At 49.9% G+C, this 12,020-nt stretch overlaps 1 protein-coding gene across 2 annotated transcripts in view; it reads left to right on the top strand.

The window, feature by feature from the left end:
* The window catches only part of UBR2 (ubiquitin protein ligase E3 component n-recognin 2), a 394,151-nt gene that overhangs the window by 337,383 nt on the left and 44,748 nt on the right, over nt 1-12,020 (top strand). For both annotated transcript variants that reach the window (XM_075339174.1, XM_075339175.1), the window contains exon 38: nt 1,971-2,038. In XM_075339174.1, the coding sequence (XP_075195289.1) occupies nt 1,971-2,038 (68 nt within the window). The remainder of the gene's footprint in view (nt 1-1,970; nt 2,039-12,020) is intronic.

The following is a 12,020-nucleotide window of genomic DNA, read 5'->3' as shown; positions in this document are numbered from 1 at the left end:
CTTCCACCTCCCACCCGAACATGGCGCTGCACGGCAGCATACATGCACAGGACGGGAGGTGGACGCAGCGCTGACGGTACCGGGAGGATTCACGCTTCTGTGTTTACTGACAGAAGGAATCCTCTTCCTGTACATGTCACTTTACTACCCACCTCCTGCGTTTATAGCTGCATTTTTGGTCTTAGAAACGCACCAAAACGCAGCTATTTGCGTTTCTCATTGCGTTTTTCAACATCCCATTGCACTCAATGGATGAAAAGCGCAGTGGAAAACGCGGGAATAATTGACATGCTGCGTTTTTGTGGCACCACAAAAACGCAGCTGAAAAAAACGCTGTGTGCAGACAGCAAAAATGAAAACTCATAGACTTTGCTGGGGAAGCAAAGTCATGCAGTTTTCTGAGCAAAAACGCACCCGAAAACTGCGCAAAAACGCCGCGAAAAATGCACTGTGTGAACTTACACACTGAGACATCGCTAACGAGATGTCGTTGGGGTCACGGAATTCATGACGCACATCCGGCCTCGTTAGTGACGTCGTAGCGTGTGACAGCTACGAACGACCGTTAACGATCAAAATTACTTACCTTATCGTTGATAATTGACACGTCGTTAAAATCCCAATTATCGTTTGTTGTTGCAGGACGTCGGTTGTTAGTCGTTCCTGCGGCAGCACACATCGCTATGTGTGACACCGCAGGAACGAGCAACATCACTGTACCTGCCGCCGCCCGCAATGAGGAAGGAAGGAGGTGGGAGGGATGTTTGGCCCGCTCATCTCCGCCCCTCCGCTTCTTTTGGGCGGCCGCTTAGTGACGCCGCTGTGACGCCGAACGAACCGCTCCCTTAGAAAGGAGGCGGTTCGCCGGTCACAGCGACGTCGCTAGGCAGGTAAGTCCGTGTGACGGGGACCAACGATGTTGTGTGCCACGGGCAGCGATTTGCCCATGACGCACAACCGATGGGGGCGGGTCCTTTCACCAGTGACATCGCTAGCAATGTCGCAGCGTGTAAAGCACCCTTAAGTGGGGCCGTTAAAGAGGAACCGAGAGACTACACCCTGAACAAAAGACCTATTTTGTGACTTGGAAGCCATATTCTTCTAAACATGAGTAGACTTTGCAGAAACCTCTCCCTTGATGGAATTGAGCGCCATGCTGCACTGAAGACATGGCTGTGAGAATGACCTGGAAGAGAGAAGAACATAGTGACAATATAGTTGGATACACACCAACAAAAGATGCCTGTCAAGTATGATGATAGGAATTGTGTGAGGAGGGCCTTCATGCCTTACTCACAGTAAGAACGACTAGATCAGAGAAAACTGAAGACTTCATAACTACAACTTCACCAGCCATGCTGTTAAAGCGAGTGACTATGATTACGGGTGGAAGAGGGGACCCTGGGAAAGTAGGTTTGGACAGTCTAGCAGTCTCTACCAAGCGTCTGCGAGAGGATGAATTACTTCTGCTTACCATAATCTTCTGGGCCAGTCCAGGGGCATGGGGATGACAGAAACCCCTTCCAACTTCCTGACTAGTTTGGTTCAGTATGATCCTGGATCCTCTTTGCTGTGCCACGCTTTGATGGACAGGCAGGAGACAAAAGGCAAGGACCATCTGCACCAGTACCTGAATGGTGACTGAATAAGGAATGGTTTCTGTCTTCCAGATGGAAGTGGATACTGCCTGCACAGTTACAGACTGTCCTCTCTGCCTTTTGTCTGGATTTCAATCTGTTTTTCTAATCTAAAGGAAAGTTGACAAGATTAGTAAAGAATACAAAACATCACAGGTAGAAACAGGTCTGGATCTCCGACACTGTCTGCCTCCTACGTGACACTAAACTTGATATTTTGTCAGAATGAACACCGTACATTTTATAAGAGCGTAAAAAAAGTTAAACATTTTATCCTAAAAATCTTCTGAAATCCGTTACTTAAACTCTTCATGTGATTTTGTTTTCACACAGCAGTCGTACATCCGAAGGGCAGTGAAGAATCGGCCGGCATACTGGACATAGACATGTTCCATTTAATGGTGAGTGTTTCTGGCCATTTTATGGTAAATGCTGATATTTAAGAACCATTTTCTACAGGATTTCGGACTTTGGGCTCTGTTCACATTAGCTTCATGGGTTTCCAGATTAGAAGTAGTGGTTGGACACTTTTGACATTGGCCACCTATTGCTATAAATCTATCAGAGCTCTTAATCTCCTCGCTTGTTAGGGGCAGATTTGATGCAGAAAATTATGCAAATGAATTATGGAGTCAAATTGTTTACGTTGGGCTTTTTTAAGTCACTTTTTTTTCTGTCTTGTGGTGGAATGGTTGACAAAATGGTGCATGGGGGTCATGAATTTTTGTGAAAAAAATGCTCTTTTATTTTGTATTTGCCATTTTTTGTGCTGAATAGTATAAGATTACACGTTTCACTAAAATGTCACCAAATTTGTGCTAAAATTGCAGGCATACATAAAATTCTGTGCTGGGGCCACTGGAATATATTTGCGCAAAAAACAAAAGTGATTGTTTAAAGAGTTGCAACTGATGACTTAGCCTCATTGAAGAAAAAAAAATGGCAAACCCCTATAACCTATAAAATAGACTTTAAAGGGAACCTGTCATCAGAAATTTTGCTTTAAACCTAAATGTTCCCCCTCTGCAGCTCCTGGGCTGCATTCTAGCAAGGTTGCTGTTGTTTTTTTGCTCCCTTTTAGACCAAATATAATACTTTATAAAGGTGTACCTTTTGGGATGCAAATTTTCTAAATCGTCCATGGGGGCGGGCTCTCTGGTGTCAGTTATGTCCATCCTGCCGATTTACGCCGTCCCCGAACGAGATTATGGGCGGCGCTGTGATTATCATCGCAAGTGCCTGCCCATAATCTAGTGCACGCGCTTTCCCCTCTGCCTCCAGCGTTCTGTGCAAGCGCTGGCCGTAACCGGTGGTGTCCTGCTCCACTCCTCCCATCTATTTCCTGCTACAGGGAAAGATGGGAAAGAGGAGACGTGCGGTCATCTGACCAGCGCTTGCGCAGAACGCTGGAGGCAGAGGGGAAAGCGCGGGCACTACAATATGGGCGGGCACTTGCGATGACAACATAGCGCCGCCCATAATCTCGTGCCTGCGCAAATGTCACCAGAGGTCACACTGTGCATGCAGTGCACAGTCCCGCTACAGTGGCACTGTGCATGTACCGGACCACGGGCTCACTGGGCGGCGTCCTGAAGTATGACATGCTGCGTTGGGGGACAGCGTAAATCGGCAGGAGGGACATAACGGACACCAGAGAGCCCGCCCCCATGGACGATTTAGAATATTTGCATCCTAAAAGGTACAACTTTATAAAGTATTATATTTGGTCTAAAAGGGAGCAAAAAAACAACAGCAACCTTGCTAGAATGCAGCCCAGGAGCTGCAGAGGGGGAAACATTTAGGTTTAAAGCAAAATTTCTGATGACAGGTTCCCTTTAAAAGGGTGCAAATTAAAAACCTCAAAAACTTAAAAAAAAAGATGAGAAAGTAATAATGAATATGGGCCGTAACATTGCAGCTTTTGATATGAGGTCTATTTTTGTGAAGAGTTTGTGACCTTTCAGCTCTGGCTACATAACTTAAAGGGATCCATCCAGCAGGATTTGTATAAGTAAAGTAAAGCCAGTGCTATACTTTCACTAGGATGCTGAATGTAAGCACAGCTTTTGTTCTGAGATTGGATGGTTTATTTCAGAAATATCTGCAAGTGAAGTTCCAGCAATGCACTGCAATTTGATTGACAGATGTAACAGGAAGGGAATATGTGGTTCGAGTGTTGCTATCTATTCCCGCCCCTGTCTGCCTGTCTGGCCTTCCTTCCCCTTTCACTGTCATAGACGTTAATTCCGGCGCAGGCAGACAGGTGCGGGAATAGATAGCAAGTCCCAACCCGCATATTCCCTTCCCGTTGCACCTGTCAATCAAATAGCAGTGCATTGCTGGAACTTTACTTGCAGATATTTCTGAAGTAAAACATCCAACTTCAGAACAAAAGCTGTGCTTACATTAAACATCCTATTGCCAGTATAGCATTAGCTTACAGTGTTCATTCACATTAATGGGCTTACTGTGTAATGCACGATATGTCAGGCCTCCAAAGCGAGAGCATTCTCTACTCTTGACCAAGGGAAGATCATCATGATGGGTAAGGCTGCTTTCACACCTCCGGTTTTTGCTATGCGGCACAATCCGGCACTTTGCAGGAAAAACGCAACCGGTTTTTTTTTTGCTTCCGGTTGCGATTTTCCTGCATAGACTTTAATTAGTGCCGCATGGGCTTGCGTTCGGTCCGGTTTTTGCCGCATGCGGCAGATTTAGCCGATGCGGTGGCAGATGGAACGTTGCCCGGCACGTTTTTTTGTGCGGCAAAATCCGGCCGATGCGGCGCTTTTCTCAATGCATCCCTATGGATGCCGGATGCGGCGCGATGCGTCAAAAACCGCATCCGGCCGCCGCATGCAGTTTTTGCCACTGCGCATGCTCAGTAGCATGCCGCAAGCGGCAAAAAACGGACGGGCCGCATGTAAAAACTTATGCAAAGGATGCGGTGTTTTCACCGTATCCGTTGCATAGGTTTCACAGCCGGATTGAGCCGCACGGCTCAAACCGGATGTGTGAAAGCAGCCTAAACCAAGGCCCTGTATTACATAAGAATAGTGTACAGTCCTATGAAAAAGTTTGGGCACCCCTATTAATGTTAACCTTTTTTTTTTATAACAATTTGGGTTTTTGCAGCAGCTATTTCAGTTTCATATATCTAATAACTGATGGACTGAGTAATATTTCTGGATTGAAATGAGGTTTTTCTTTATCGTTCCTTTGGGAGACCCAGACCATGGGTGTTTAGCTTCTGCCTCCGGAGGACACACAAAGTACTACACCTAAAAGTGTAGCTCCTCCCTCTGAGCTTATACACCCCCTGGTGAGCAGACCCAGCCAGTTTATCGCTTTGTGTTCAGGACGCATACATCCACACATGCATTCTCATATGGTTTTTTTATCTTTTTGGAATGAGATTGAAGAAGTGCGGGTCCACGTCTGGACCCCCGGCATGTCCCTTCTCACCCCACTGTGTTGGCGGTGTTGTAAGGTTGATTTCCGAGGCTGGAGCCTTACATTCCGTGCTCCTTCACCATCCCTCCTGGGCTCTGGCTTGAAGTGGGAGCCAGCACGGTCTCCATGCCTGGCAGGAGACCGGTCTCCATCCGCAGCCCTTCAGGACCCTGCTGGACCGGAGCACTCATCCCCAGGGACCTGGCCCTGCGTCTCAGCAGCTAAGTACCTGAGACGTTTATATATTGGGGGTCCATGTGCTTTATTGTTTGGGGAGAGTGTGCTTACTGTATTTATTGGCATTTCCGGCGGGTTCTCTAGCTGTCGCCCGAGAACCGCGCCGATGGTGCCTGCGCGTCGGCCTCGCCGCTCAAATTTAGGCCCTGGCTTTGCCGGAGGCCTAGTTTCTGTTCACTGCCCTCGCATGTCACTCATGCAGAGGGACAGGCTCGGCTCCTCCCGGCGGCCGTTCTGCACAGGGGAGGGACACTCCCCACTGCTGTGCGTGTCTCCTCCCCTGTAGGTCTCTATGGCCCTCCAGATCCCGCTCTCCAAGCCAAGTCCCGCCCCCTCTCTTCGCTCCGGCGGCCATTTTCTCAGACAGAATTCACTCGGCGCTGGTCTGCACTCTGCATCCCTGCTAAGGTGCTGTGCTTGGGGGTCCGGGCTTCGGGATCTGGAGGGCACACAACACCGCTCCAGCGGTCTGGTAAGCCACAACCGGTCTCTGGTTGTGGACCTCTGTATATACTCTCTGGGGTTCATTCTCTTGCAGAGCCCCCACTCCAGCAGCATGTCTCACACGAGGAGCAAGGCTCCAAAGCTTTATACTATATGCGCTGCATGTAAGCTCCTGCTGCCTGAATTGAGCACCTATCCACATTGTGATGTCTGCTCTAACTTGGCGGTGCCACAGCCTGGAGTCTCACCCCCAGTGGTCTCTCAGGCTGCTCCTGCACCTGTGGCTGAACTCCCGGCTTGGGTAGAATCCTTTTCTAGGTCTATCTTCCAGTCTTTTGCTGAGTCCATGGGACTTCTTTCCAGGACTTTGATGAATATGCATCAGCCCCCTTCACAGGATGCCTCTACTGCTAAGGGTCCCTTAGGACCGGAGCTCACAGAGGATTCATCATCAGGGCCCAGACCCCGTCCTCCTAAGAGGAGACGCAGGTTTTCCTCTCCCTCCTCCTCCCGCGGCTCTGATTCAAGAGCTGACTCGCAGGATGAGGAGGATGCCTTTACGGGGGGCTCGGAGGCTAACTCCATGTACCCCATTGATCTGTCCGAGGGTGACTCAGATCTTAGTGACTTGATTGCTTCCATTAATTCTGTACTGGATCTCAATCCGCCAGTATCAGAGGAGCAACCCTCTCTGGCAGAAAAGCACCAGTTTACCTCGCCTAAGAGAGCAAAGAGTGTGTTCTTTAACCACTCCAGTTTTCAGGCCGCTGTGACCAAGCCCAGGGCCTGTCCTGACAAACGCTTCCCAAAGCGTGGTTCTGATGGCCGTTTTCTCTTTCCACCGGAGGTGGTCAAGGACTGGGCTCACTCCCCAAAGGTAGACCCCCCGGTGTCTAGACTCTCAGCCCGGACCGTTGTGTCGGTGGCTGATGGCACCTCCCTTAAGGATTCCACTGACCGTCAGATTGACCTTCTGGCCAAATCTGTGTATGAAGCGGCGTGGGCCGCGTTTTCCCCGACTTTTGCAGCAGTGTGGGCTCTCAAAGCCATCTCTGCTTCTCTAGAGGAGATGTATTCCCTCACCAGGGAATCTATGCCCGAAATGGTTGCCTTAACTTCTGAAGCTTCAGCTTTTTCATCTTATGCCATGTCTGCCAAGCTGGAGGCTTCTCACCGCACTGCGGTGGCTTCGGATAATTCCCTCGTTATCCGCAGGATCTTGTGGCTTCGAGAGTGGAAGGCAGATGCTTCTTCTAAGAAGTACCTTGCTGGGCTCCCTTTTGCTGGGTCCCGGCTGTTCGGAGAACAGCTGGATGAAATTATTAAGGAAGCTACTGGCGGGAAGAGTACTTCCATGCCACAATCCAAAACCAGGAAACCTGCCCAGGGTAGGAATCAGTCGAGGTTTCGCTCCTTTCGTTCCTCCAACTGGTCGTCCTCTAAGCCTTCCGCCTCGTCTGCTAACTCAGCCAAGGACCAGAAATCCAACTGGCGCCCAAAAGCGCGTCCACAGAAGACCGCAGGAGGTGCTGCCACTAAGGCAGCCTCCTCGTGACTCTCTGCCCGCTCCGGCGACGTCCTTAGTCGGTGGCAGGCTCTCCCACTTTGGAGACGCTTGGTTTCAACACGTCTTCCGATAAGTGGGTGAGAGATATCATCTCCCACGGCTACAGGATAGAATTCTCTTCCAGCCCGCCAAACAGATTTTTTCTCTCAACTCCCCCTTGCTCCAAGGCCGCCGCCTTCTCACAGGGCGTGGCAGCCTTGCAGGCCAACGGAGTAATTGTACCAGTTCTCGCCCGGGAACGGTTCAGAGGTTTCTACTCAAATCTTTTCCTAGTCCCCAAAAAGGACGGTACCTTCCGGCCCATCCTGGATCTCAAGCTTCTCAACAAGCATGTTCAGGTGCGGCATTTTCGCATGGAGTCTCTGCGATCAGTCATTGCCTCAATGACCCAAGGGGATTTCCTGGCATCCATCGACATCAGAGATGCCTATCTGCATGTGCCAATTGCAGTTTCACACCAGTGTTGGCTACGTTTTGCAATAGGAGAAGATCATTTCCAATTCGTGGCTCTCCCCTTCAGGTTAGCCACGGCCCCTCGGGTATTCACCAAGGTCATGGCAGCAGTGATTGCGGTTCTGCACCTCCAGGGGTTGGCAGTGATTCCTAACCTGGACGACCTTCTAGTCAAGGCTTCATCCAGCGCAGACTGTCAGCGGAGTGTCTCGCTCACTCTCGCCACTCTAGCCCAATTCGGGTGGATTGTCAATCTTCCCAAATCCACTCTGACTCCGACCCAGAGTCTCGCGTACCTAGGGATGCAGTTCGAGACTTTGCCGGCACTTGTGAAGTTGCCCTTAGTCAAACAGCAGTCACTCCAGCTAGCGGTGCGCTCTCTGCTGAGGCCCCGCCGTTATACCCTCAGGCGTCTGATGCAGGTGCTGGGTCAAATGGTGGCGTCCATGGAGGCTGTTCCCTTTGCCCAGTTCCATCTGCGCCCCCTGCAGCTGGACATTCTCCGCTGTTGGGACAAGCGGCCTTCCTCCTTACACAGGTTAGTGGCTCTGTCGCCACGGACCAGGAGCTCTCTTCAGTGGTGGCTTTGGCCCCCCTCTCTGTCCCAAGGGCGCTCCTTCTTGGCCCCGTCCTGGGTGATTCTCACCACGTATGCCAGTCTATCCGGCTGGGGAGCGGTATGTCTCCACCACAGAGCGCAGGGCACTTGGACTCCGTCCGAGTCAGCTCTTTCAATCAATGTGCTGGAAACCAGAGCCGTGCTTCTAGCTCTCCTAGCTTTTCACCACCTGTTGGCGGGCAGGCACATTCGAGTCCAGTCAGACAACGCGACAGCGGTTGCCTACATCAATCACCAAGGCGGGACACGCAGCCGTCTGGCAATGATGGAGGTACAACGCATCCTTCAATGGGCGGAGGACTCCAAGTCCACCATATCCGCAGTCCACATCCCAGGCGTGGAAAACTGGGAGGCAGATTATCTCAGCCGTCAAACCGTGGACGGTGGCGAGTGGTCCCTGCACCCGGCAGTGTTTCAGTCAATCTGCCGCAAATGGGGCACTCCGGACGTGGACCTAATGTCATCCCGTCACAACAACAAAGTTCCTGTTTACGTGGTTCGCTCCCACGATCCTCAGGCCTTCGCCGTGGACGCTCTGGTTCAAGACTGGTCCCAGTTTCGTGTTTCCCCCTCTAGCTCTCTTGCCCAGAGTCCTGCGCAAGATCAGAATGGAGGGCCGTCGAGTCATCCTCATTGCACCGGACTGGCCCAGGCGAGCTTGGTATCCAGACCTGCTCCATCTGTCCGTAGAGATGCCGTGGCATCTCCCGGACCGTCCAGACCTACTCTCGCAAGGTCCGTGTTTCCGCCCGAATTCTGCGGCTCTCAAATTGACGGCGTGGCTCTTGAGTCCTGGATTTTGACGGCTTCTGGTATCCCTCCTGAAGTCATCTCCACTATGACTCGGGCCCGTAAGTCTTCCTCCGCTAAGATCTATCACAGGACTTGGAAAATTTTTCTGTCCTGGTGTCGCTCTACTGACCATCCTCCTTGGCCATTCTCCTTGCCGACCCTTCTGTCTTTTCTACAGTCCGGTCTGTAGCTAGGACTGTCCCTCAACTCTCTCAAGGGACAAGTCTCAGCTCTGTCAGTTCTGTTCCAGCGGCGTCTCGCTCGGCTGGCTCAGGTCCGCACCTTCATGCAAGGCGCGTCTCACATCATTCCGCCTTACCGGCGGCCCTTGGATCCCTGGGACCTTAACTTGGTTCTCACGGTTTTGCAGAAACCCCCTTTTGAGCCTCTTAGGGAGGTTTCTTTGTATCGTCTTTCTCAGAAGGTGGCCTTTCTGGTGGCCATAACTTCCCTCAGGAGAGTCTCTGATTTGGCTGCGCTCTCTTCGGAGTCACCTTTTTTAGTTTTTCATCAAGACAAGGTGGTTCTCCGTCCGACTCCGGACTTTCTTCCTAAGGTGGGCTTTCCTTTCCACCTTAACCAGGACATTACCTTACCTTCCTTCTGTCCGGCTCCTGTTCATCGCTTTGAAAAAGCGCTGCATACTCTGGATCTGGTGCGTGCTCTCCGGATCTATGTGTCTCGCACCGCTGCGCTTAGGCGGTGCACCTCTCTTTTTGTGCTAACCACAAGTCGGCGCAAGGGCCTCCCTGCTTCTAAGCCGACCTTAGCCCGTTGGATTAGATCGACCATTTCGGACGCCTACAAGAGTACTCAGGTGCCTCCCCCGCCGGGGATCAAGGCACATTCGACCAGAGCTGTCGGTGCCTCTTGGGCTTTCAGGCACCAGGCTACGGCTCAACAAGTCTGTCAGGCTGCCACTTGGACTAGCCTGCATACCTTCTCGAAGCACTACCAAGTGCATGCTCATGCTTCGGCAGATGCGAGCTTGGGCAGACGCATCCTTCAGGCGGCTGTCGCCCATTTGTGAAGTTAGGTTCTGCCTACTTCTTAGTTTTTCTGTTTATTCCCACCCAGGGACTGCTTTGGAACGTCCCATGGTCTGGGTCTCCCAAAGGAACGATAAAGAAAAAGAGAATTTTGTTTACTTACCGTAAATTTTTTTTCTTATAGTTCCGTATTGGGAGACCCAGCACCCTCCCTGTTGCCTGTTGGCAATTTCTTGTTCCGCGTGTTATCACCGGCTGTTGTCGTGGACAGAGTAGTCTCCGGTTGTTCCGGCTCTTGCTCTGTTCTACTTGTGGGTGGCTATTCTCCTTCAGCTTTTGCACTAAACTGGCTGGGTCTGCTCACCAGGGGGTGTATAAGCTCAGAGGGAGGAGCTACACTTTTAAGTGTAGTACTTTGTGTGTTCTCCGGAGGCAGAAGCTAAACACCCATGGTCTGGGTCTCCCAATACGGAACTATAAGAAAAAGAATTTACGGTAAGTAAACAAAATTCTCTTTATTGTACTAACAGAAAATGTGCAATCCGCATTGAAACAAAATTTGACCGGTGCAAAAGTATGAGCACCCTTATCAATTTCTTGATTTGAACACTCCTAACTACTTTTTACTGACTTACCAAAGCACTAAATTGGTTTTGTAACCTCATTGAGCTTTGAACTTCATAGGCAGGTGTATCCAATCATGAGGAAAGGTATTTAAGGTTGCCACTTGCAAGTTGTTCTCCTATTTGAATCTCCTATGAAGAGTGGCATCATGGGCTCCTCAAAACAACTCTCAAATGATCTGAAAACAAAGATTATTCAACATAGTTGTTCAGGGGAAGGATACAAAAAGTTGTCTCAGAGATTTAAACTGTCAGTTTCCACTGTGAGGAACATAGTAAGGAAATGGAAGAACACAGGTACAGTTCTTGTTAAGCCCAGAAGTGGCAGGCCAAGAAAAATATCAGAAAGGCAGAGAAGAAGAATGGTGAGAACAGTCAAGCACAATCCACAGACCACCCCCAAAGACCTGCAGCATCATCTTGCTGCAGATGGTGTCAATATGCATCGGTCAACAATACAGAGCACGTTGCACAAGGAGAAGCTGTATGGGAGAGTGATGCGAAAGAAACAGTTTCTGCAAGCACGCCACAAACAGAGTCGCCTGCGGTATGCAAAAGCACATTTGGACAAGCCAGTTACATTTTGGAAGAAGGTCCTGTGGACTGATGAAACAAAGATTGAGTTTGTTTGGTCATACAAAAAGGCGTTATGCATGGAGGCAAAAAAACACGGCATTCGAAGAAAAGCACTTGCTACCCACAGTAAAATTTGGTGGAGGTTCCATCATGCTTTGGGGCTGTCTGGCCAATGCCGGCACCGGGAATCTTGGTAAAGTTGAGGGTCGCATGGATTCAACTCAGTATCAGCAGGTTCTTGACAATAATATGCAAGAATCAGTGATGAAGTTGAAGTTACGCAGGGAATGGATATTTCAGCAAGACAATGATCCAAAACACCGCTCCAAATCTACTCAGGCATTCATGCAGAGGAACAATTGCAATGTTCTGAAATGGCCATTCCAGTCCCCAGATCTGAATATCATTGAAAATCTGTGGAATGATTTGAAGCGTGCTGTCCATGCTCGGCGACCATCAAACTTAACTGAACTTGAATTGTTTTGTAAACAGGAATGGTCCAATATACCTTCATCCAGGATCCAGGAACTCATTAACAGCTACAGGAAGCGACTAGAGGCTGTTATTTTTGCAAAAGGACGATCTACAAAATATTATTGTCACTTTTATGTTGAGGTGCCCATACTTTTG

The sequence above is a fragment of the Anomaloglossus baeobatrachus genome, chromosome 3, assembly GCF_048569485.1.
Source record: "Anomaloglossus baeobatrachus isolate aAnoBae1 chromosome 3, aAnoBae1.hap1, whole genome shotgun sequence".
In the NCBI taxonomy this organism is placed as follows: Eukaryota; Metazoa; Chordata; class Amphibia; order Anura; family Aromobatidae; genus Anomaloglossus; species Anomaloglossus baeobatrachus.
The sequence above is the reverse complement of the archived record's forward strand: the minus strand, read 5'-3'. Positions and strand labels throughout refer to the sequence as shown.